At 41.5% G+C, this 27,992-nt stretch overlaps 1 protein-coding gene across 1 annotated transcript; it reads right to left on the reverse strand.

The window, feature by feature from the left end:
* Positions 1 to 1,614: 1,614 nt before the first annotated feature.
* HEY2 (hes related family bHLH transcription factor with YRPW motif 2) lies at positions 1,615 to 27,893 on the reverse strand. The gene is made up of 5 exons (XM_088443108.1): positions 27,569 to 27,893; positions 22,461 to 22,539; positions 18,992 to 19,075; positions 12,132 to 12,213; positions 1,615 to 4,068 (listed from the first exon to the last, which is right to left on the reverse strand). Exons 1-5 carry the CDS (start codon positions 27,649 to 27,651, stop codon positions 3,398 to 3,400), a joined length of 999 nt encoding a protein of 332 aa, XP_088299234.1. The 5' UTR covers positions 27,652 to 27,893; the 3' UTR covers positions 1,615 to 3,397.
* Positions 27,894 to 27,992: the final 99 nt, after the last annotated feature.

The raw sequence follows: 27,992 nt of genomic DNA on the forward strand, positions 1-27,992 counted from the left end.
AAAGCATGAATGGTTGCACAGGATGGAATAGAACAATCAGATATCCCTTTTGAAAAATGGTCACCAGGTAGTGCAAGCCTTGCAACTGGTTTGTGCACAGCTATCCCTACAGCAAAGGAAGTTAAAGGTACAATATAAGACATCGAAGTAAAGATCGCACCTCCCAACTGGTATGTATCAAAGTCAGCACTAACATCAGAGCTCATATTTGAATGCGTTAAATGCTGTGCCAATCTAATGATAACGGTCAAGCATGCATAAATTAACAGGAACAATATTTGGCAATCTACTTAAGCACTACTTATTTAACTCATTTTTATGTGTGTTACATAGGTAATGATTCAAGCTTTGAATATTCTGTTTTAGGAATTAATTAGCTAATGTAATATCAGACTTCTGCTTTATATTAATCAAACAAAATAAATATATGTTTTGGAAACTGTATAGAACAGTGAACATTTGCTTGAATAATTAGAATTAATGGATTAATAGTTACTCCCAAGAAAACACGTACAATTTACCGTATAGGGCTATCAAACATGGCCCTTGTGCAAGCTTAGTTCTGCCTATCATTGTATTTTAAATGGGTCCAGCCCTTAAAAGAAATATTATATGCAAGCAGAAAAAAAATCCTTCAAATGTTCAATACATGTAGAAAGATTTCTGAACTGTAGCTCAATAATAGACCTTGAAGTCTAGAGCTACCGGTTTATATTATCACAAGACGGACAAGGCTCTGTAATCTGTTGTCTATTACTTCTTGTAGTTTTGTTGGCACTGAGCGATATCTCGTTCAGTGTGGACTCAATGTCCACTGCACAATATAATGAACGATTACAATATCGTTGTTGTTCATTTTATCGGGCTAGCGCACCATTAGGCTTAGGCACTAATGGGGAGTGCTTGGGTTAGGGTGGGGAGGGATAGGCTACAAGAAAGGAAGGTTAGGGGGAGAAGGGGGGAGGGTAAGTATACTTACCCGACCCCTGTCAGGATACCAACCATTGGGATGCCGCTGTCAGTATTCTGACAGGAGGCATCCCGACGGCCGGCATTACATACCCATTCCTATTGTGAAAACTTAATTTACGGCCAAACAATGATGGGCTCAGAAATTTGTAAGTTATGTCAGTACAATAGAACACACACTTGGCCAGGAAATGGTGATTATTAATAATCCCTACAGCTGTATCCCCATGCACCTAGCCTCAATACGCTATGCGACATGGGCTATATGCTCACATAACATGAGCTATATGCACGATCACGCCTGGCGCGATTGAGCTGCACAGAGTGGTGTAGCGTCATTTTTGCTGTGAGACAAAACCGCTTCACGAGACTGCACTGATTAATTTGATATGCAACACTTGTATAACTGTGTGCGACTGAGTCTGAATCTGTACAATGGAACTGGCCATGAAAAAAGCAGCGGTCACTGCAACGCAGCATTTAGTATACAGATTCAGTTGCACACAGATGTTGCATATCATAATAATTAGTGCAGTCTCGTTAAACAGTTTGTTTGTACGGTGTTGCTACTTAGTGTTCATTCTAGCACCCTGCATCTGTCACAACCCATGCAGTTCCTCTTTCCTGCCTGGGGTGTCTCTCTACTCTAGTGCTTCTAGCACACTCTGGCCTGTGTCTCAGAATTTTGTTGCATCAGCTGAGTGTGCTAGAAGCACCAGAGCAGAGAGTGACACCCCAGGCAGGAGAGAAGAACTGCACGATTTGTGACAGGTGCGAGGTGCTACAATCAACACTACTACCTTGACGTATATTCGAGCAAAAAGATGCTCTGTGCAAGCCTAGTCGCACTCGACCTGGTTTGCCGAGAAGGGCTGTTTGGCTTGACTGCGGCAATAGGACACATCAGGGCCGGCTGTAGGGGTGTTCGACCAGTGCAGTGCACAAGGGTGCCACCCTTCCCCAGCATCCCAATTTCAGAGGGACAGTACTGTCCCGCTGCTCCATCCGAGGGCCGAAGTGGCCCGCGGGTGGTCTAATTGGGAGGTTGGGGACCCCCACCGCCGCAGCTGTGCAGCGGTGCTGGACCCCCGGAGTGTGAATGGATGCCGCGCGCATGCACGCGCCATCCATTCACTGACGGAAGAGGGCTGGGGGAAACCCAGCCAGTGACGGATTACTGGGCTTTACCCCCAGCCTGACGTTATTTGGAGGCGTGCCATGAGGGCACGCCTCCAAATAACGTCACATAGGGGGTGTGGCTTATGATTATTAGGTCACGCCCCCAAATTCGCTCGCACGCGGCTAAGCCGCGCACAATGAGAGGGCGCCGTATGATGGGCCAGCACAGGGTGCTCTGACCCCTGGAGCCGGCCCTGGGACACATTAGTACAATAATAATAAAAACATTTTTTTCGTGATTGCTATTTTCTTTCAGCTGTGGGTTTATACCAAGTACTACTGGATATATTGGCCCTGAAGTTTTAGATAAGCAATAATTAGGTTCTGAACTTATAATGGGCACTGCTGGAAAAAATAATTTAAATGAATTATGGTAAAACAGGGAAAGAGGAAATCAGATTATCCAGGGCTACTATCTCTGAACATCTAGACCCGGGAACAACTGTACCACATACACTGCCTGAATAGCCATTTTGGAAAGAACCATTCTGTGCACATATGCTTCAGATAACCCTTGCATCACTAGTAACAGACCAGTTTGTCCCAAGTTACACATGTGAAGAGAAGCCAACCGCAGGTTAAAGTGGATTCTCCAAGTTCATAAAGCAACATATACAGTAACATTGTTATGTAGTCTCTAAGGGCCTGATTCATTACGGATCGCAAATACGATTGCAATAGAGATTACGCACACAGTCTCACTGCGATAGTATGCTAATCCACTGCGATCGCTATGCCGTTGCAGCACTACATAAGGACGCCACTTTACCTTACACACATGCGTAATATTTTGCAAAACCATCGGTAACCAAGTACCATCACAGCCTCACGCTCACTTGCACAAGGTCTGACCTTACTCAGAAATTGCTAACCTCATCGCACGCAGTGAATGCATAAGCTGCGTATGGCATCGCAGTGGATAATTTATGGACGCCCATGCAACGATGTTCAAACGAACTGGCACGCCTGTGTTTCACCGGCCACCCCCCCGTCACCTCCCACAAATGGCACTTCCTCACAATCACTCTGCAATGGGTCTGCATAGTCACGCGCAGTCCCGATGTCAGTGGGTGGTTCGCATGCACAGAACGCAACAATCGGTGGATTGCATGCGTAATCGCAGTTGCGATCGGTAATGAATCAAGCCGAAGTTCACAAATCATCTGTATTTCAGACACTTTTTTTTCACTTTTTTACTCAGGGCACTGTTCCTACACAATTTAAAAAAGTCCACTTAAAAAGCAACACTTTAAAATGCTCCTACTTCAGTCCCCCAAGGCCGGTATGGCTTACTGTTTGTACTGGAGTTTGTTTGCCGTGGACTGGATGTTGCAGACAAAGGAGAAGTAATGGCTGTTGCAGAAGCTGCCATTGCTGCTGCTGCCCCGGGTGGAAGTATTGGGAATGCTCCAGCAAAGGACAGGGGAAAGCTCTGAGCAGCAGCAGCTGCAGCGTGTACTGTGGCTGAAAGTGACAGCAAGGAGGTAGAAAGAGGAGGAACTCCAGAAGCTACACTTCCTACAGAAGGCATTCTAAGAGCAGCATCTGCATGAGCAAATGTAGCTGTGAGGAGTGCAGAGCCATGTCGTGGTGGCAGCTCTGTGTTTGTGGATAGTCTGCAAGGTATGTTATCAGAGGAAGAGAGTCCAGTTTGTTGTAACAAAGCTGCAGGAAGTTGGTGAAATGCTGCTGCCCAATGGTGAGGATGCAGGGAATGCTGGTGCTGCACCATTGATGATGTCATAGCTACCGCTTCCCTTTGTGAGGCATAGGTACTAAGATGAGAGACCAGTCGTACTCGGAGGGGATCTGATGTATCCAGGCCTTCAACAGAGCTAAGATATCTTGCAACTTCTGTTAAACACTCTCGAAAACCGATGCTCATGAAATCCATAGCCAGCGCGTGTGCATCAAAGTAACCTTCAAAAATGCAAAATATAATTAATAACAAAATTCTCTTAAAGATTTACATATACATTATATAATCCTTCTTGAAACAGTTTCCTCACCACAATAGATTTGTTCCAATGAAACAGTTGAATTATATGCTACCTTACAGATGAGTCAACATACATTTAGCATTAAACAGACCTTCTAGTCATGCCATACCATGGAGCAACTCGGTAGCACAGAGCGTCTTTTTGTGCGCCTTATTCGCAAAGTGCCAGTAGGACGCACAAGCAGCTTTTGCTGAGTAAAATGATATGCGGCATGCCTATGTTGTGTGTGAGACTGAGGCTGTGTCTGCATAAGGAAATACTCCGTTATAGTGTCACAGCTGCTGACACTGTAACGTAGCATTTCACAGGCAGATATGACTGCTGTCACACACAGAACATAGGCATGCTGTATATCATTTTAACCAGTATAAGCTGCTTGTGCATTCTATTTGCATTACTTTGCGAATAAGATGCTCTGAAAGGGAAAAAATGCAAGAAAAGATGCTCTGCGCTACAGAATCGCATGGCGCTCACACATTACGTGTAACGTGATTTGTAGCGCACTGAGTATAAATGTATGTGGACACATCTTTCATTGTCAAATAGCAATGCTTTTGTTCTTCTAATTCATGGCCATTTGTAGGCCTGGGCTGTGAGCATGGAGCACCATCACTAACATTATTTTAGAATTATTATTGCAATACAGGTTGAGACTCCCATATCCAAAATGCTTGGGACCAGGGGTATTTTGGATATCGGAATATTCCGTATTTTGGAATATTTGCATACAATAATGAAATATCTTGGGAATGGGACCCAAATTTAAACACAGAATGCATTTATGTGTTATATACACGTTATACACACAGCCTGCAGGTAATTTTATACAATAATTTCAATAATTTTGTGGCACACACAAAGTTTGTGTGCATACATGAAATTAATTTAGGTTTCATTGACACCATATATACACAGCCTGAGGTAATTTTCGTATTATATTTCTCTAAAAATGGTGCGCTTCCACATGTCCCAGTAGTTGTACATACCCCTCAATCCTCTCCAGTGTTGGCATGCTGAAAATAATAGTGCTAAAATGGTCAATTTAGCAAAGTCAATGCCAAACGTTGCACTGATTCATTGGAAGCCACCCTGTAAACAATTAGGCGGCTGCATATGGTGAACCTTTGAAATGCTGTATATGACATTTAGTATTTCTGTATGTGCCAGGCCAATAAGCATACTTGCCAACTCTCCATCATTGTCAGGGAGACTCCCTGAAATAGTAGCAATCTCCCCGATTGTACCTTACTCTCATTTGAAGCTGTTATATTAAAAAAACAGAGATATATACATTCAAATGGGATCATTAGTATAATTTCCCTGCATTGGTTATAAGGCACAAAGGGCCTGATTCAGAGCCGGACGCTCTGACCAGAGCGCTCGCTCTGAATCAGGGCCCTCCTCCATTAAAATGGAGCGTCCTCCTGGACGCTCGTATAGCTGTGGGTCACCACCCACAGCATATACGAGCGTCCAAAAAGATGGTCGCGATGGTCTTGACCATCGCGACCAGCGGACTTGCGACGGAGAACCTGCGGTAGGGTCTCGCTGCCACAAGCCCTGGAGTGATTTTGGCTCTATCAGAGCCAAAATCACTCCCACTGACATCACTAGTTCCCATGGGAACGCCTCCGTCTGTCAGGCACGCCCCCGGCACGCCCACCAAAGGGGGCGTGCTGTCAATCAACATCGACAGCATGCCCCCTTTGGTGCGAGACCCGGAGCGACAGCTTGGCTGTCGCAGTCCGGGTCTCGCGCATGCGCACAACGGAGCTCCCTCCATCGTGCGCATGCGCAGTGGGGAACATCGACCCACTTGCGAGCGTACTGCCGCTTGCGAGTGGGTCTGAATGACCCCCAATGATCCCTATGGCTACATGCATTTTCTGTAGCAGTACAGGTCCACTTTAACACACACCCAAAGGTGTTGCTTTCACAATCTCCCTGAAATGTGTTTTCAAAAGTAGGTAAGTATTCCATTAACTGACTTACATTATGTGCCGGGAGTTGTCCATACAGGGGGATGTATGTGGTGGACAAAATGGAGGCTGTGTATTTCCTGAACAGTTAGAGGGCCACTACATTTGGCAGATTGAATGGCCTATACATTTGGAACACAACTGTATGAAATGTTTTTATTAAGAGAAGCTGGTAGAACAAATGTAATAATCTCCAATTTCTTACATTATGGCAACTAACTTCAGATAATTAGTAGGTTTGGCATTCTTGGAGGCAGGGTAATACAGAAGCTTCTTATCATAGCCAAATCATCTATCATGCAACCCATTCACCCACCTAAGGCCCTGTGCCCTCCGAAGGGTCTGGGTTACCATAACTCATTTTTATGTTTATGTTGTTTTAAACCAACAGATATGGGAAGGAAGCCCAAATTAGCATTGCCTAAGCCACACAGGGTCTTAATCCATCTATGCTGCTTATATATAATATGCTGACAAGTGCGGTTATCAACCCGCCATGACAATTTACATTGCCATAACCCAGTATTTTGCAAATATGACACAAAGATTCTGGCTCATTTGAACAGTTACATAATGATATTCATCGCAGACTGATGATTCATGTATCCCAGCCACACCAAACACAGCAGCAGCGTCACAGGACAAAGCTTGGGCTGTGTTTGAACTGCTAGTAAATCATCTCCACTAGTATGAGGAAAACACAGCAGACCACTGTTACGGAAGGCTGAAGTGGTGAAACAATGTGTGAGAGAAAGGCTGGTAATATAATACACCACAATGTTTGAAATTAAATAGTACAGCAGAGAAAAATTAACGAACATCAGTTCCATAAACTCCTAAAAATGTATAGTGGTGCCTCTCATCTTGTTTTGTGTGGTAGGGACATTCCAGAGGAGCTTTCCCATGGTAATTCTGATCCAGAGTGTCTCTCTCTGCCCTGCACACAAACACACGCACAGACAAAGATTAAAGGCTCTGGCTGAAGTCAGCCCCCTCTAGTCTTTCTCTACAAGACCGACAATTACATGATTTCTAAGCCCTGACAGTTTGAGGGACTTGAATGTATGATCTGCTTAGTGCTACAGTGCAGACTTGTATGACATGTTTTGTCACTTAACTGCAAACTAAGAACATCTTTCTCTGGCATCCTTTCATCAAAAAAGTTTCATGGAAAAAAGATATGCAACGAACATACACACACGCACACTTTACTTTGATGCATTACCTACCTTAATTACTACATGTAGACCAACAATAAATGTAAATGAACCAGAGTGTGTTCCAATGAATCAAACTGTACAGAAAAGGTAAAACTGTATATTCGCAGCCATATAAAGCCACTCACCTGCTGCATCCAATATTGACTGTGGTGCATATTTGATGAAAATGGAATGATGATCTACTACAGTACCTTCATACCATATATTTTGTATCAGAATTCAAATACTCATCCTTATGAATTAATCAGGACCTATAAATATGCTCCCACTGATAGGAGAATATTGCCAAATATTATTCTGTACATGTCCCGTAAAACTAGATTTGAATATTATGAGGTTAAAACTATTTCAATTATATTTTGCTTTGCATTGCTCTTACTGTATAGCAACACGTATAATATTTGATTGGGGGAGCTTTCTCCAGTATCTCATTTCTAATACTGGAACAAGCACGATGTGTCCCGGCACTAATAGGCACAACTACAATGTCTCAATAGTTCATCGTCTTTCTCTCCATCATTTACTCCCTTAGGCTGGGTACACACTTGTCGATGTGCCCGATATGTCGGTGCGATCCGCCGGACTGGACAACATATTGTCTAGTGTGTACCCAGTAATAAGTTCCCTTGAGAAAAGTCCAATCCTCTCAAAGCAATTCAGTATGTATAGAGTGACCTGGGATAAATGTTTTGGCCAAATAAGGGTTGTAAAAGGCTACGGTTCAATATATCTATCATTACAGATTGGAGGGGGGAAAATCAATAGGGTTACTCTGTCTTTTAAGTTAATAAATTGGCGCCTACTGTTATTCACTAACAGAAAGCTGGTGACATCACACTCAGCGGTTCCATCATGAAGGTTTGCAATGGTATGTATCACTGCAACACTTACCGAATCACAAACCATTATGCTGCTATTGTAGCATTAATACCATCTATCTTGTTAATATTCATCCAATATTACAGAAAAAATAGTTACTATCATTGTAACCTATTGAAAATGTGTACTGACTGTGCCACCTAAAATATTAAACAATCAACTCTCAATCCATGCCCTTGAGATGGATTCTCTGCTCACTGTGTTGCTTGCTTGCTTTCTACACTGAATGGATTCCTGACAGTGAGATAGATTCTTATTGCATCAATGTATGGATCACATAACTTTATAATCCACAACTGGAATGCATTATAATTACCAGAATGAAAACAGCTAAAGGTTTCTTGGGAAAATAGTGCCATATTTTATTTTAAACATTTGTAATTATTGTCTCATTTATTTTATGTAGTGCAGTGTTTACATATTGTCTGTTTTCCAATAGTAAGAGGGGGGGGGGGGGGGGGGGGAGGGGGAGGCACATGCCCCAGGCACCAGATTTGAGGGTGTCTTGCAGGGCCGGCTCCAGAGCAGAGGACAGTCATAGTGAGAGCTGCAGGTGCCATCCGGGAAATACAGGCAGACAGTCAGCTGTCAGCCCAAGGCACCTGGAAGAAACAGGAGTGGCATAGGATTTGTAGTTTACCTTTTACTCAGAGCCGGCCCTAGGCATAGACAAATTAGGCAAATGCCTAGGGCATTTGGAATGCCTAGGGGCATGCATTTCAAGCCTAGGGCCAACTCAGCTTGACAGCGGGCAATGATGGGACCGGGACAGGCAGACTCACCTCTACTCGCTGTCCTAACGCGATCGGAGCTCTTAGCTCAGCTCTTATCGGGCGGCAGCTAATACAGCCGGCAGCAGTGGCACTGGGGAGCAGAGACAGTGGGGGCAGCGGAAAGTAACATAAATCGTCACTGGAGGAAGGCTGCTGGGCATGCCCAGCCACAGCAGCTCCTCATCCCATGGACCTTTGCGGAGTCCAGTAGCCTGTCTGGATGGAGACAAACAGGGGGTTGGGTGTGCCAATGCTCTTGCTGGCACAGGGCACTAAAATGTCTAGTTACAGCTCTGTGGATGAGGATTGCAATGGGTGAGGGGTGATGAATGTTGCTGGCTGCTGCTGTGATCTGTACTACTGGTTGATTGGTGCTGTACTTGGAGAAGGGGTGCTGGGTCAGAGGTGGAACTAGCGATGGTGCTAGGGGGCACCACAAAAATAGGTTGCATGGGCCTCCAACTGGTTAGGGCTGCCTCTGCTTTTACTGCTCAGAATCTGAGCAGTAAAAGATAAACTACAAATCCCATGAGTCATTGCCAGCAGGGACGTCTTATTGTATGGGCTTGCTGCCTATAGCTTGTTACCGCAGCTGGTAACAGTCACCGGGCCTCAAATAGCTTTCACTGCAGCTACTGGCCGGTAACAGCCACCCACCACCCCCCGCCGCTGGCAGGTAACAGCCCCACACGCCCAAACATGCACTGCACTGACTGCAACCACGTCTGCTGTACGCACAGCTCCGCCCAGCCTAGGCAGTTCCCACTGGGCTTTGAACTGGCCAGCCAGGTGATGTGCTGCTTTTCTCTTAGTCAGCCTGACTCCTGATAGAAGCAGCCCACAGGTAAGGTAGCACTTGTCTGCACTGCATTCAAAAAAGTTATAAAGTTGTCTGCCCTGCTGCATTTATGTGCAACACTGACTGTTAAACTCCTACAGTATGTGCAATTCCTGTATGCCACTTATGTCCAGTTGCTCCTATCATTAATGTCACAACAAGGGAGGGTGCCAAATTACTGCCTTGCCCCGGGTTGACAAAAATCCTAGTTTCAGCCCTGCCATCACTGGCTCCTCCCAATTCACCCTACACTGAAGGGTGCCAATTGACCAATGAGCATTGCTCTAGGGCCCTGCAGCCCTGTGATTAATAAGGATGAATAGTACCCGCCCTAATCATGGGCTATATTAGCAGGGCGTGTATATCCTTTCTTATTACAGACGTTAAACTGATATTTTAACATACTAAACTGTCCCACAGTTTTTCTGTGTTGTCCCGGATTGGCAATTTGACAATTCTGACATTTGGGGCCTATGATTTTTTTTTTTTTTAGTTGCAGATCAGCTTCAGTTAGCCACTAATATCAGGTGGTTTGCTTCTTAATATATTTTACGTTTTACAATAGCCATAAGTGCTGGAACACTTAATGGGATTTAGACATTTACAATGCCGACATGTTCAGAATTTGAACATAACTATCAACAAGTGAAAGGTTAATAGCCTAACCCTATCCCTCTGGTCCATGAAGAATAAGTGAGCAGAGAGGAGGGTTAGGTACCATGTGGAGGGGGAGGCTGCAGGAGGGAAGGTTAGGGTTAGGCACTAGGGGGGCAGGTTAAAGGACAAAATGTTCCTGGTGGTCTAGCGGTGACCTACCTGGTCCAGCTGTTCCTACAGGATTTACAGCGCTGAGTATCATTAACCTCTAACCTGCCCTCAACCATTGTTCCCCTCAGTACATCTTCATCCTCATTTCCACATGCACCCTTCCCCGCTTCACTCTGCCAATGACTGCCACCTCACCTCCTCCCTGATCAAAGAGTAATAATGCTTGACATTGCTATATTTGGCTTTTAAAGTGTACACAACTCATATACAAATGTAAATGGTAGTTTAAAGTACAGGGTCAAAATTTCAGTTGCTACCTCAAGCTGGGTACACACCTAAAATATATATCTGCAGATGGTGGTTGTTCATACACACTGAACAACCATCATCTGCCATCTAGCCGTGGGTCCCACTGGTCAGGGGTCGCACCGCGCCCCCCTCTCCTGCAGCAAGTGTACGGGCAGTCAGCTGACCACCTGTACACACACAGCAAGATGAGCAGATATAACTGCAGGCATATCTGCCATCGGCTGTGCAGCAAAGCCGATGCAATATGTTTGAACAATGTAGTTCACAGACGTATCACTGGTACACACAGGCCGAAGCACACATGATATATTGGTAGATCAACTGATCGGCCGGTATATCTGCCAGTCTGTACCCAGCATCAGGCAGCAGAGAGCTAGCTCCTGCACATTTAACATGTTCTCCTCAACAACTGTCCAAACTGTCTGTCACTTAGATCATGTCATATGGTCGGATGAGGCCTCACAAAATTTGTAGTCCACCAACGAATAAATCTAGTTAATAAATCTGTATACAGTGGTGACCAATAATAAAATAAAAGAGCTCTGCTGTGGCACAGAGGCAATAGACCCAACTGACACACAGAGGCAACTAAATCAAAGAGGATAGTTAATCCATTTAATGTTAGCTATTCTGGGTCTACCAATAATAATGAAGACTCACCAAGAATCTCTTTGCCCATAGAAAGAGATCAGGAAGTGAATTTCCATGCTGAGATAAGCACAGGGACAATGAATCTCTCCATTTCCTTTAAAGCCATTGTCTATCTGTATATACATCAGTCTGTTCTTCTTCGTGTCCCACAAAAATGTGTGGACAATACATGGAGCTCCCCTCCTGCACTTCCTTCTAAACATGCAGACACCACGTCGCACAATTGTAGGCCTCCAGTCCTCCTATTTATTTTTTCAAATGCTTGTGTGTTTGTTTTGTCTCTGGGCACAGATTTTCGCAGTCTTTGCAAAACTCCCAACAAATCTGTGGCTGGACTGTCTGTGAATGAAGCTTTTACTCCCACAGTGTTATGAAAGCAAACACAAGCCCAGGGTCAAGTGCTTCTTTTGTGCCTGTAGTTCTTTCCCACGAGTTCAATCCTACCATTAGCATTGATTTCTACTCCTTTTATCTAGATCCGCCTACCAGTGTTTGTCAAAGGGATGTTTGCTTAGATTTCCATGCTCCTCTTGCAGTGTAAAAATTACAGACAGTTAAAGCCTCACCTTTACCTCCAGTAGCCTGCAGCATCTTCAAATGGTCTACGGTCATCTGTAGGATTTCAGCTTTTTCCAACTTTGCAGATCCCTGGAAACACATACAGACATAAATACAGCTTAGACTGAAACTTCTTATGTGTGATAAGTCAATTTACTTTACTTTCTGGTTTCAATTTCCAGAACTTGAACAATACCCCCCCCCCCCCCCCCCTTGGTCTCTCTTTCAGAGAGAGCTAGGGGACGCCTGCCACTAATAAATTGCCAACTGTCCCTAATTTGCAGTGGAGTCCCTGGTTTAAAAGATGTTAAAATGTTGTCTGCTATGTAATTAGTCCGTCTCCAAGCTGGTTGTTTATATGTTTTCTAGATGAAAGTTGTATGATAAGAAGAAATATTCTATCTTTTCAAGTTTTTGTTTTTAGCTCTTTTTAATAGGATGCTGCAATGTGCTCAAGCTAAAGGCACTTGTTTCCACCCAGCAATATTTCCGCTACTGCTCCATGATGCATACACAGATCACAGACAAAAGCTGGAGAACTAAAACTGCTCAGGTAGGTAAATCAGTAAAGTTCTAAAACAGCGGAGCCCAACCTCAACCCTCAAGTACCCCCAACAGGTCATTTTTGGGGGAAATAGGTCTGTGAAAATAGGTGGGATAATTTCTGACCCAGCAAAACAGAATAACTCACCTGTGCATGATTAAAGAAATCCACAAAACATGACCTGTTGGTGGTACTTGGGGATTGGAGTTGAGATCCACTTTTCTAAAACATATATAAAAACTCTATTTTAAGATATTCGTTATTGTGAGAGATCTGTAATCATTATTGTGTACGGAGGTTTACACGTGAACTTCTGCAGCTAGCACACTGTGATAAAATGATGAAAATACGGATTGTGATTTGACCATCTATAAATGAAGCAAGACAAGAGATTAGTGTCTCAAACATGCCATATGTTGTGTGTGCTTACTCGTCTAACCACATCAAGTGACCGCTCTATGAAACAGACATCCTAAATGCATTATAGGGTTTTTTAACTTTTGAGACTTGTAGGATCGTGTAGGTTTTAATCCTTTATGTCACATAGTCTATACATTTTTTTCTACAACTTTTTTTACTGTAAACTAGAATTGTTGTATAAAAGTCTGAAGCTGATCATGTGTGTGTTACTGTGTTTCACTTGCAAGGAAACACTGGGGTGCATTGCAGGAAACCGATGCAAAGGGAAATGTGTTGCCCATAGCAACCAATAAAATTCTGGCATTTTCTTAATGCAATTTACAAAGTAAACATAGTAATCTGGTTTGGTTGCTTTGGGTAATGCTAACTTTTTACTTTTCTCCAGATTTCAATGCCACCCACTATATTTGAGCATGGTTGTAAAAACAATGCAATGTAAAAAAAAAAAATTCACAAGTCTGTGGATGTTACTGTGAAACAGCAGAACTGTGCACTACGTAAACCCTTACCAGGAATGACTTACTGAGGTTATATAAGAAAGTGCCATTGTAATACAAGCCTGATAGATACAGGATAGAGCACGTGGGCAATATAAAATGAAGATTTTAGCAATCATGGGACAAATATGTCTATCGATCAATAAAATATGTTTTTATATTTTTATTGTTAATCTACTTTATTAGGATAAGACAGTAATAGGTAAAAGAGAATTAAAGGAAATAAGAAATAGTTACTGTTACATTTCTAAAAATGTTCATTTACACATACCATATGAGCTGGCAACATGTAACATGTCTGCTTTAGTTCTGTTTTAGTGATTTCATTTTGAGTAAGATTCTAAAAGAAAACGCTGATAAACTGCTGCAATCATTTAGCCACAGAAAAAGCCAGGCAGGTAATAATTGCTACATTATAAAACATCAATAGCATTTACAAGAAGGCCTATCAGTATCAGGCCTTATGGGGGTGTCATTCATAGATCATTGACGGGTTTCAGATATGTGGGTGCTGCCGATCATAAGTCATTGAATTTCCCTAGAACGATATAACCCTATATACCCCACCAATCAATACTCTCAAAGTGAATAATTCCATGTTGGAAGTGGACGAGAGCTGTTTAACGAGTCCATACCAACAGAATAGTGTAACTCTGCATGTGCCTGGAAAAACTAGCTTAAATTGTATACTTTTAGTATGGAGAGATGTAAGGTAAAGCCAAGCCAATATATGATCATTGTTCACAATAATTTATCTGTGGAAACATACGTCTATAGATGATATAGAACACCTGTGAAAATCAATAAATACAGTAATTAATATTAACAAATACAAATATGTCAGTAAAGTTTTCCCATGCATATATACATTGCACTGTTGATTTACAGAAGAGTAAATAAAACTGGATCCTACCTACAGTAACAGGTTCACTGTGAGTAAATCAGCAGAGATGTTGTTACTAATGCTGGGCATACACTATACAATTATTGAGCCGACCCGCCCGATATCAACGGATCACCACGATAATTGTACTGTCTGTGCAGCCGGCCGATGTTAAAATATCGATCGGTCGGTCATGCCGGATCATCCAGCATGTCCATCCGATTCAATATTTTGTAAGTTAAAAGTATGCTGCAGCAGGCAGTGTATGCCCAGCCGCGGCAACCAACAGACATTTCCCCTGCTCACAGAGAATTAACGAGGAAAGGTCTCCTCCCCAGGGGAGGAGCGCAGATATTGGGGCCAATACACAGATATCTCACATTGTATGCCTGTGACATCTGCAGGGTGTCAGGCTGCAAGATAAAATGTCTGTCGGTCTGATAGGTATTTTATCTGGCAGTGTATGCCGAGCTTAAGGTACAGAACACCCTTATGCTGAAGGATAAATTGTTTAAAGTGCTCCTGTGCAGTTAAGTGTCAGATCCCTTTGAATGTTTCAGTGCACCTGGCAAGTACTGCATATGTAGGTTTTTATTTTGCAATGTGTCAATAATACATGTTAACAAGAAAGATCACAGAACACATTTATCAATGAGTTTTATCATACGCAATAAGATTTAAAACTCATTTTGTATGATAAATGGTGCTCAAGCCAATCAGCTCCCAACTGTCATTTTTCAAACAGATGACAGTTAGGAGTTGATTGGCTGGAGCGCCATTATCATGCACAACAAGTTTTAAATTTCATTGCGTATGATAAAACTCATTGATAAATGAGCCCCGTAGTATTCAGAATAGAAGGATCAGGAGGATTTGATGGACCCTTTCAAATGGGTCTTAACAAAACAGAGACAAAAACAACCTGTGTGCACAGTTCCACTATACAACATACTATATAGCACGGAGTGAGAGGGACATTGGAACCTTGTGTAACATATGTTTCTATGGGAGTTTTATCCAATCCAGCAGTTAAAGGATTTTGGCAGAGGCATGGTGCTGGTAACCAACAGTCCATCCAATGCCACGTCACTGATTGGCAGTACTAAGCCGACAGTCTTTTTTAGGCTGATCATCCCCTGGTTCCCAAACATGATCCTGCCTGCCTCCACATAAGTATGCACTCACTTTATGGAGAATAATGTAACACCTATCGCGGGCCACTCAAGGAAGCTCTCTGCTGCAAACTATCTGCTTGCCACACAGGAGCACAATGCCCTTTATCAAGCAAAATAAAGTTAAACTATAGTTTACGTATAACATACAATTATAAATGTTAACATATCTATTATATTCTGATACAAAGGATAAAAATATCATCGCTAGATCTGAAAGTATGAAGATCATGGGCTCAGACCCCAAACTTAAGTATAGTATACTGAGTCATGTTTATTAGTAGTATTTATTGAAAAACTTATTTGTAACAACCTGATTTACACATGTTGCAGGGCTCCAAAACTAGTATAGCTATAATTAGCTGGAATCTAACTGCATTAGTTTCCAGCATTTCAGAGAAGCAGCAGATTATCATTGGAGTTAAAACACAAAAACAAATAATTTCAATAATGACCCAGGCAGATACCAGCACTGATTTATAGCTTCAGTGATATATTGGTGTCCGTGGCCTAGTGCAGCACAATAGGGACCTATGTGCTAAAGCAACTCAAGGGTTGTTGCAGAGTGGCATTTTTAATTCATTTCCATCACATTATTTTTTCTTTGTGACCGTCACCTTATGACGCCATAATAAGGGTAACAATTCTAATAAATTTCTGTTTTATACTCAGAATATTTTTCATGTTATATCTAGAACTATAAATAAATATTGCATTTAGCAAAAGTTTTATTTTATAAAATATATCTCTGAGACAAAGGTTCCAAAACTCTGCCATTTATAGTTCAGGTTTTAAGGATATCCCTGCTTGAGTCCAGATGGATAAATCAAATTTAGTCATCTGTGCTTAAGCATGGATATCCTTAAAATCTGGACTATAAAGGCAGAGTTTGGAAACCTTTGTCTCAGAGGTTATCTTTATCTAAAGAATAAATACATGTACTTTTCTACAATCAGTGCCATTATAATTGCTAATATCATATAACCTTACTATAATACTACAGCCATGGCCAAAAGTTTTGAAAATACACAAGTATTGGTTTTCACGAAATCTGTTGCTTCAGTTTTTATGATGGCAATTTGCATATACTCCAGAATGTCATGAAGAGTGATCAGATGAATTGTAATTAATTGCAAAGTCCCTCTTTGCCATGACAATGAATTTAATCTCAAAAACAACATTTCCAAGGCATTTCAGTCCTGCCAGAAAAGGACCAGCTGACATCATGTCAGTGATTCTCTCGTTAACACAGGTGAGAGTGTTGACGAGGACAAGGCTGGAGATCACTCTGTCATGCTGATTGAGTTAAGGCCCCCATACATCAGCAATCAATTGTGTATAAAAATCTGCAATGTATGGGCTTCACAGATCACAGATTGCAACCAAAAAGGGTTTGGAATTGTTAAATCTGATTGGGGCTGTAGATTGCTAGTGTATGGACATGATCAGCAGATTTGCAGATCGTTACTAGCAAAAGGATGGGCCTTTCAAGAGTGGTAGATCTGTGTTTGCTGCAATCGATCTGCAAATCACTGAAAAAGATCTGTAATGTATGGGCGCAGATTGCTAGATTGGGAAATCCGAAGATCGGGCAATAAATCTTCAAATTGTTCAATTTTGGTTTTCAGATTGCTGTATGTATGGGGGCCTTTAGAATAGCAAGGAAACACGTGCCAGTCATCATTGCTTTGCACAAAATGGGCTTCACAGGCAGGGATATTTCTGCTAGTAGGATTGCACCTGAATCAACCATTTATCAGATCAACAAGAACTTCAAGGAGAGAGTTTCAATAGTTGTGAAGAAGGCTTCAGGGCGCCCAAGAACGTACAGCAAGTCGCCAGGACATCTCCTAAAGTTGATTCAGCTGCGGGATTGGGGGACCACCAGTGCAGACCTTGCTCAGGAATTGCAGCAGGCATCTTCACACACAGTGAGGCGAAGACTTTTGGAGGATGGCCTGCTGTCAAGAAGGGCAACAAAGAAGCCATTTCTCTCCAAGAAAAACATCAGGGACAGACTTATATTCTGCAAAAGGTACAGGAATTGGACTGCTGAGGACTGGGGTAAAGTTATTTTCTCTGATGAATCCCCTTTCAGATTCTTTGGGGCATCTGGAAAAATGTTTGTCCGGAGAAGGAAAGATGAGCGCTACTATCAGTCCTGTGTCATGCCAACAGTAAAGCATCCTGAGACCATTCATGTGTGGGATTGCTTCTCAGCCAAGGGAGTGTGCTTACTCACAATTTTGCCTAAGAACACAGCCATGAATAAAGAATGGTACCAAAACATCCTCCAAGAGCAACTTCTCCCAACCATCCAAGAACAGTTTGGTGACGAACAATGCCTTTTCCAGCATGATAGAGCACCTTGCCATAAGACAAAAGTGATAACCAAGTGGCTTGGGGAACAAAACATCGCAAATTTGGGTCCATGGCCAGGAAACTCCCCAGACATTAATCCCATTGAGAATTTGTGGTCAATCCTCAAGAGGCGGGTGGACAAACAATAATCCCAAACTACAAGCATTGATTAGGCATGAATGGGCGGCCATCAGTCAGAATGTGGCCCAGAAGTTGATTAACAGCATGCCAGGGCGAATTGCAGAGGTCTTGAAAAAGAAGGGTCAACAAATATTGACTCTTTGCATAAACTTAATGTAATTGTCAATAAAAGCCTCTGACACTTATGAAATGCTTGTAACTTTACTTCAGTATACCATAGTAACATCTGACAAAAAGGTCTAAAACACTGAAGCAACACACTTTGTGAAAACCAAGATTTGTGTCATTCTCAAAACTTTTGCTAATGGCTATAGTATTGTTGTTCATATTAAACATGTTCTATTGTATAATATGTGTCATTTTGTATAGCTGAGTTGCTCTGTTGTATTGTTTTGCTTGTTACTTTAATAGCCATCTCTATAATTACTCAGAAGTATCAAATGTGTTGATGAATGCAAACTGGGATGATTGATTATTCTGTTTTGCGGCATTTGATGGTGGCTAAACATACAATACAAAAAAATCCTTAGGAACATGATGCACATTTATACTTCGGAAACACAATAGGTTTCTTTCTGTCATAAAACAACCACAATATTTTCTGGAGAGGAACATGAGCGATGTTATCCCTAAGGGAAAACAACAACTGGACTGGAAACATTTCTTCCTCACTTTCATGATCGGATTATGTTTTAACGGTTTTGCCACAACAAAGCATTTAATTGCAAAGCATGCTCTGTGCCAGATAAGGCCACATGCAATGTTATTTTAATGAGCCTAGAAGAAAACCAGCAACTTTAGATCAGAGGTGCAGTAAAATGGATTTAAAACTTTGGAGGAAACTTCTTACTTGTTTTTCAAAAGCGGTCGGCACAAGTCGCCTTAATTCAGACAAGCTGTTATTGATACGATCTCGTCGGCGTTTTTCTATAATCTGTTAGGAAGAAACAATGTGTGACAAACCCAACCAAAAAGCAATACTAAGTCATTACACATTTATAATGGGAAGGATCTTGTAGACTCCACGCAAGTCTCGATACTATATAAATAGCTTGATCCAGAAAAAGAATTGAAGACCTGAGGAATTATCACAACTCATTTATTTCTAGGAGGCCTTAAAATGGGCTGAAGCAAATTCCCTTATTATACATACAACACTGGCTGCTCCTGCTGGTCTCACTGATCTCTTCTTTTACTTTGCATATCAATCAGAGAAGGGGATGTTATTCCACACACAATATAATGGATTAGCAAAATAATATGGATAGGAGTATGTCTGTGTAACTGTCTCTGGCACTAAAAAAGGGGATGGTGTTGCATTTATGGACTCCACAGACAATGTCACAAGTTACATAGTAACAGCTAAATAAGTTTAATAAAAGACACATGTCCATTAAGTTGCATATTTCAAATATTCTCATTGTGTTCTTTAAAAGAATACACTAAATGATGACATTAGGCAAAGTTAAAATCTCAATTTTAGCAATTAAAAAAAAATCATACTATTTAATTGGGTTTTGTGCAAAAGTAGCTAAAATGTCTGTGTCTGAGGGAGATGTACTAAGCCTTGGAGAGAGATAAAGTACCAACCAATACAATCAGCTCCTAACTGCTATTTTTCAAACACAATCTGTAAAATCACAGTTAGGAGCTGATCAGTTGGACTTTATCTGTCTCCACTTTTCAAGGCTTAGTACATCTCCCCCATTATGAGATAAACATACATGCACACATCTGTAAGTATACAAAGAGGGCAATACAATAGTGTATATATATATATATATATATATATATATATATATATCTCAAGAATATATGCTTTCACATATACTTTGCACAGACTTTAAAAGTAACCTCAAATGGATATACTTATCACACTTTTTTTCTCTCTGTAGTCACATTGTATTAATGGTAGGGCATAAGAGAGACCTGGTGATGTTGTATATCTGGATGAAATCGATATGGGTTGGGTACGGGATGTCGGTGCTCAGGATCCCAGAGCTCAGAATTCCGATGCCAGAATGCCAACTAGGTGATTATGCCGACACCCGCAGGTAAGTATCCTAACACTAATTCTAACCCTACCCCTAAAACTAACCCTACCCCCCTGCAGCCAAACCCTAACCTTCCTCTCCCGTAGTCTAAAACTAAACCCCCCCCCTCCGGAGCCTAAACCTAACCACACCTCACCCCCCCTCCCCCCTTCCTCAACCTAACTCTATCTCCTATTAGTGCCTAACCGTAACCACTAGCCCTCCCCCTAACCCTAATACTTACCTTAGGGATACCAGCTGTCAGGATGCTGGCGACGGCATTCTGACCACCGGGATGCCCGCTACATCCCATTAATAGAGATGACTGAATGCTGGGTAATGTTATAAATGTAGCAACTTCTTAAGTTGTGCTTCTAGGAACATTAGGGACATATTTAATTGGGCACGCTATTTTTTTTTTCCCCAGCACGTGTGAAACTGCAACGGGTCACAGGAGTTTTTGCTATCCAATTGGCCACGAGAACTTCAGTCGCTGTAATTTCTATAGGATTTACCATAGATTTTTTTATTCTGTCAGCTCCAGAGTAGGTGCAAAATCGGGTAAAATGGATATTTTAAGGTGAAAATGTCAGTACTTTGTTCAGAACCCCTGGGATACCCCCTTGCGATTAATTAGGCATTTAGAAGTTTTTCATTAACTTAATTGTGGGAAATAACTACATGTCATTAAGGGGGTGAAATTCTGCCAAGTGCAGAATAATGGATTAAAAGATATGGGACAGGTATATAGGGGTGTGTATGGATGGGACAGTTGTTTTTAACATTGCACGTGGAAGTTACAGGTTTTTTTTAATATAATTTAAAGTGGCTTGAAATGACTAAGAAAACAGTAAACTTTAATTTTTATGCAACCCTAAAAATAAGTAGAGCATTTACTTCCTAAAAAAATAGCTATAATTTTTTTTTCTTTACAAAATAGAAAAATCAGTCATTTAAAACCTATTAAAAACTTCAAATAGTTTTCTTTGGGACAGTAATAGATATCTACATTGTTAACCAACATTAATTTGCCCGATTTTTAGGGTACTGTAAAACATATTGAATTTCCCATTTTCCTTTTACATTTACTAATGCAACAATGTGTATAAACCATGTCCTGCATTGTATTGTACTGTAAGTCACTGGTTTCTTGGTCACTTATTTGTTTATGTACTATGTAAGGCGCTGCGGAACACTTGTGGCGCCATATAAATAAAGGTTAAATAATAACAAAAAGCAACTAACTATGCACCTGGGTAAAACCATGTTGCACAGCAGATGTAAAATGTGCAGAGAGATTTAGATTTGGGAGGGGTGGGTCCTGTGTTGCACCCCTTGTATTGCAAAATGGTTTCTCCAGGTACACAGTTACTTGCTCTATTCCCAACTCAGAATGAGGCCCCTTGGTTTCATAGCCATCATCATTATCAGTGCATACTTGCACCCTATCCCTGGTGCAAGATATTAATCTGAGAACCGGTGTATCTTCGTGTACACCCAACTCTGCATAGTCCTCAGTTCTGTCAGCACACCCACACTGTAGGTCTATGTGGTGCAATACTGATCCAGAAATGATACCCACCAGTACATTTTATCATATGGGGTAGTTTATTTTAACAAATAAATTATTTAAAAAAAAAACAAGATAGTTTGTAATAAATAGAAAAAATAATAGGTGTAAAAATATGTGCACGCTCATTTTGTGCCAGTTCCACCACTAACAGTTATTGGTCAAACACAGATATGACTGGCAAAATCGTGCTCAGGGGCGTATCTATAATGGGAGCAGGGTGTGCTCCCATTTATTAAATACTTACCTCTCCATGGTACTGCGTCGGTGGTAGCATCTCTGTACAAATCGCCTGGAAAATGGCGGCCGTGGCCAGTTTCCCTGTGTTCTGCACAGACGCAGTAGGGAAATCACTGGGAAAATGGCTGCCCTGTCATTTCCCCGGTGCATGTGCACTAGACTCTGGCATAACACTAGAGTATACTCTAGCGCCCAAGCGCAAAGAGTATGCTGCACTCAATGCACTGCCAGCCGCTGGGTAGAGGAGGGGGCTCCGGATGGAGACTGCACATGGGCCCCCTCCCCTGATCATGCGATTATATAATTTCTGTCGCTGTGCCTTAATTTGTAATAATAGATAATGTAGCTTGAGAAGTAACTTGTTAAATCAGGAGAAAATACAATCAAACACAAATTATTAATTGAATCTTTCCAATAGCCCTAAAATGTTCTGTCCTACACATTAAAAACTGAAAATTAAAAAGACAAGAACTTACTCCTCTCCGTTTCTTCCTGGCCATGATCTGTGAGGTTGTTGTTGGCGAGTTTGATCGAATTAGTGATCCACTACTATGCCTGTGAAACAAATAATGAGAGAAAAAAAAAGAAGTCTGTCAGTCAGATACATTTGTTCTTTATACCAAATGGTTCCCAAACTCGGTCCTCAAGGCACCCAGGTTTTAAGGATAACCATGCTTGTGCACAGATGGTTAATTCAAATTGACTGAAATACTAATTAAGCCACCTGTGCTCAAGCAAGGATATCCCTAAAACCAGATTCTTAACAGCAAATTATTATTTATCTAAATGTAATCCTCCAGCTTTAGTAAATACATAAAGAATTTCTTTATACCTGAATAGTTATACTGGGATGACACCTGAGAGACCCAGCGGCTGGCTGAGTGTCACGCAGACCGAGCAACCGATTTGGTAAGCATACCCACTTACCAATCTGTCTGGCCATACATTAAAACTATGTATCGGGTCAGTTGATGGGTCGCCTGTACACACCTGCAGATGCACATGATATATTAGCAAGATACAGTACAACGCATCTGCAATGCTGCACAGCCAAAAATATATCTGCGAACAATGTTGTTAGGAGATATTTCAGGTGTACAAATGAGCCGACGTGATGAGCAGTATATTGTTCGATGGCTGTACGATATATCGCATAGCGTGTACCCGGCATTAGTTTGCCTTAATGTAAACCCTGTTTATAAGTTAGTCAAGATATTTATTTAAACATTCTTTAAAAGGATCTTAAAATTAAGGTGCGTATATATATATACTAGACGCAAGTGGAACAACTGCACGATTACAACATTGTAATCGTGCAATCGTTCTCCATCCTGTGCAGTGGATAATGTGCCCACACTGAACGATATGTCGTTCAGTGCAGACACCCTCCATCATCCCTGAATATGCCCAACCTGTCGTTATCGGCAGGTTGGCCTGCATATTCAGGCAATGATTGATGTTGAAAATGACCAGCGGGAGCGCGCATCACGAGTCGTTTTCATCATTTTAATGCACAATTTGTGAACGATTAATGAGCGATTGAACAATAACTATGTCATTATCGTTCAATCGCGCATTTTAATTGACAAGTGGATACGCACCTTAGACATTTAACTAAACATATTGGCAAGGGTGTTTTAAAGTAAAGACTACAATAGGGACATTTATGAAATAAGTGCACAGGAAACTGTCATGTTGTCCATAGCAATCAAATGTTTGCTTTAATTATCTGAACTACATCACAAACATAATAGCAAAATTCTAATTGTTAGTTATGTGCAACGCTATAGTTCTCTTCTTGGGCACTACTTATCAGAAATTCCCCCAAAATTTTTTGTGTGTGTTTTAGCCAATATTATACATACTTTTTATAGTGTATCTCTACCGATCGTATATCAAAGATGTCATTTTACGAGACAATTTAGTTGGGCCTTGGCAATATGAAGGACATCCCAGGCTTTCAGGACACGAAAACAGCACATTTCCCCCCTTTAGAGATTATACATTCTCATACAGCATATCTTTATTTCCAATTGCTAACAGAAAAACACATCCCAGGGAGTAGATTTACTAAAGCTTCTAAAACAGACAAATCATACGTGCCAACTCTCCCTCATTGTCAGGGAGACTCCCTGAAACAACAGCAATCTCCCTGAAGAGTCTAGCAATATAACCAATTGCACCTTACTCCCATTTTGAAGCTGTTATATTAAAAAAACAGAGATATATACATTCAATTTCTGTGCATTGGTTATAAGGCACAATGGGCCTGATTCAGACCCACTCGCGAGCGGCTGTACGCTCGCAAGTGGGTCGATGGTTTGCACTGAGCATGCGCACGACGGAGGGAGCTCCGTCGTGCGCATGCGCCAGACACGACGAGCGAAGGACTTTCCTTCGCTCGTTGTGTCCGATCAAAGGGGGCGTGCTGTCAATGTTGATTGACAGCACGCCCCCTTTGGTGGGCGTGCCGGGGGCGTGCCTCCCTGACGGGGGCGTTCCCACGGGAACGCCTCCCGTCAGAAGCCGGCCCACTGACATCACTAGTGATGTCAGTGGGAGTGATTTTGGCTCTGATAGAGCCAAAATCACTCCGGAGCTTGCGGTTGAAAACCTCAACCGCAGGCTCCGGCTCGCAATTTCGATGGTCGCGATGGTCACGACCATCGCGGCCATCAAAATGCACGCTCGTATAGCCTGTGGGTGGTGACCCACAGCTATACGAGCGTCCAGGAGGACGCTCCATGAAAAAGGAGCCCGGCCCTCATGCAGAGCGTGCGCTCTGCTCAGAGCGTACGGCTCTGAATGAGGGCCAATGATCCCTATGGCTGCATGCATTTTCTGGAATGTATCAGTGTATTTTCATCAACAAATAGATCTTAGAAACTGCTTTGTGGCTCATTTACATTTGGATGTAAGTCAATTTTATGACACGCCCCCCAGATGTAGCAGTACACGCCACTTTACCACCGTGCTCATAGGTGTTGTTTTCACAATCTCCCTGAAATGAGTTTTCAAAAGTAAGTATGAGGCAAGTGGTGGTGTTGACCATAGCAACCAATCAGATTATGTCTTTCATTTTCTATGATGCAATACAGAAAAGACAGCTAGAATCTGGTTGCTATGGGCAACACCTACACATTTCATTTTTAGAAGCTTTTGTAAATCTACCCCCAAGTCACTATGTCTACTTTCTACTTTCAAGGCATTTAAATAAATTTTCAAAACTTTTTTGGAAATTCCCAAAATGTCTAATATATCAATACAATAGTTAGCACTCAAAATTCATATATTGCATGCTACATTTGTGAAAAATATGGCAGATCATTAGCATCTTGGCCTACAAAGAGTCAATTTGCTGAAACAAGACAAATTAATTGTTGGTCATCAGCTTAGTGCATTGATACGTATAGAACAAGCAAGCAGTGGCAAATGGCTGCATAGATGACGCATCCACAAAAGATGGCTTATATTTCGGTTTTTCTTATAGTCTGGATGACATAAATCACAGCATATATCTTGAAATAATTCACACTTCCTGCTATTTGAGATAGGGTGAGAGACTGAATTTCAATGCATGGGATGTTAACACTATCTGATGAGCACAAAAACTATTTAATGTGCAAAATGACAGCAGCTCAGAGACAGCCCAGTATATATATTATAAACATATACACACCAAGAAAAAAAAAAAGCCTACGACTAGAATTTTAACGTTTTAAACCAGAAAATGAAGGAATGTTTTATTTATATTTATTTATTGTTTATGTAGAATTTACATTTACCTTTTGTTTCAATGGCACAAGTTCAACAAACACAGCCTAGAGAACACATGAGCAAGCAATGCAGGAACAATACATTTTGAATTATGCTTTTAAAGGTAAAGGCTGCAGTTCCGTAACTTTGGTGTAAATATGTCTAGTTCTGACACCAGCAATTCGGCACCACTCAGAATTTCCACTAACACTGTGGCCTCCCATCATTACAGAGCACAGGTTACACTTTTCTAATTTTTACAAAGTGGCACTTAATAATTTATTCTGAGATGGAAGTACATAATGCTTTCAAATATAAATTTACACTTATTCTGAGTGAGGGCAATTTGTGCAGTATAATTGTGACTTCAGTCCCGATTTAGCCAACACAAAACAATTAAGGCGTGTATCCACTTGCCGACAATGAAGGACTGAACGATAACGATATCGTTCAGTCGTTGATTATACTATGCAGTGCCCACACTGATATTTATGTAGTTCAGTGCAGGCACCCTCTCCCATCCCCGAACATGCTCAGGTTGACCGCCATGTTCGGGCGATGAGCGATGCCGACAACGACCAGTGGGAATGCGCATCGCTGGTCGTTGCCGACATTTTTCTGCATGATTACTGCATGATTAATGGGCGATTGTCGTAATTGTTCAATCGCTCATTTTTTCTCATCTAGTGGACACGAGCCATTAGATTTACTGTGAAAAGGTTATAATTACATTCTTTTAAAGTCTATGATTGGACATTAAAGATGGAAAAAAAAACAGGATTTAATAAAAAATATTAACTGAACAAACAAGCTAAGGAAAAAGAGCAAAAACTGCTTGCTAAAAAGAAAATTTAAATTTTTTTTTACGATTTCTGTATTAATTTGTATCTGATTATGTGAAGCTTTAGGCCAGCTGAGCCCAGTAACATTTAATTGTAAAAATAAAATGTCAAATTTATTAAAAAGTTACTTGCTATCTAGTTCAATGTTATACGAATTAGTACTCAAAAAGTAAAAGCTGTATTAATATCAATTTATATGCAGATATATATAATTGTACAGGTCACATGCCTCATTAGCATATCTATGAACCCTTTCAAGTGTTATCTGTAAATGTAATATGGTATTTTATCGATGATATTCATAGCCTACACATTAGATTTATGTGACTAGAGATGATCTTGTACACCCAAATCTCTCTACTATTACTAAAGTTTTGGTCATACATCTAGAATTCTAGATAATCAACATAATAGCAATTTGCATTACATCATGTGTAAAACAGAACATCAATCACTAATGAATTAATGTGCCCTAGACAAATCTAATTACATGAAATTGTTAACTCCCTTTTGGCAGTACAAAACTGTTTAATTACATAACGCCTAACATACAAACCGTAACAAGTAAATAAGACAAATCCTACTAATTATATTTCTGTTACATTGAAAAATATATTCCAATAATTGTTTTGAACAGAGAAATGATACAGTAATGGGGATGCATCCTCTGCTTGTAAACTGTAAACTCCGCTCTCTGCTTACAGCAAAATGTATTACAGCATGCAGGTTTACTTATTTCATTAGTTTTAGATAGATAATGTATTTATTTACGTTGTTGTATCCTATGATGATAAATATAAACATGATATGTGTCACAAACACTCCGACCTCTGTTGTACTGCATATTGGGATGTCGCAGTGATAAGGGAAGGTAGTGGCCAAAGTTCTGGGTTTTTTGTTTTAAGTAAATGCTGTGTGACTGGAATATATCTCATTTACGCGGTGTCTCTCTGTAGATGCTGTCCTGTCCCTGCCCTAGTACTCACCCGGAGTAGTTATTCTCGCTGCCTACATCGATGGTCTCATCCAGGTCAGTGTCAGAGCTGCTGTCAGCACACGGCCTCTTCATGGTCAGGTAGCGGTGACACAGAGTGACTGTGATCAGACGGGGAGTCCGGAGCAGTCACCCCTGGGGGCAGCGCTGACAGTGCCCCGGGCTGCACAGTGTAACAGGAGAGATGAGGGAGCACAATACAGCCGGTGCAGGGGTGTAATGCGGGCGCGGAATCCGGGTGCTGAGAGGTGAATGGGAGAACACGCCACCCGGACACGTAGCATCGATCCCCCGACTCCTCTGCAATTCTTTCCCACGCTGCTACTGCACACTCACAGCCTGTAGCTCCGGCGCTGATGACGCCCCCTGGCTGCCACTCCCACCCTCCCCTCTCCCTGCGCCGGCCCGCTCCCACC

The sequence above is a fragment of the Taudactylus pleione genome, unplaced genomic scaffold (genome assembly GCF_031769625.1).
Source record: "Taudactylus pleione unplaced genomic scaffold, aTauple2 ptg000326l, whole genome shotgun sequence".
NCBI classification, from domain to species: Eukaryota; Metazoa; Chordata; class Amphibia; order Anura; family Myobatrachidae; genus Taudactylus; species Taudactylus pleione.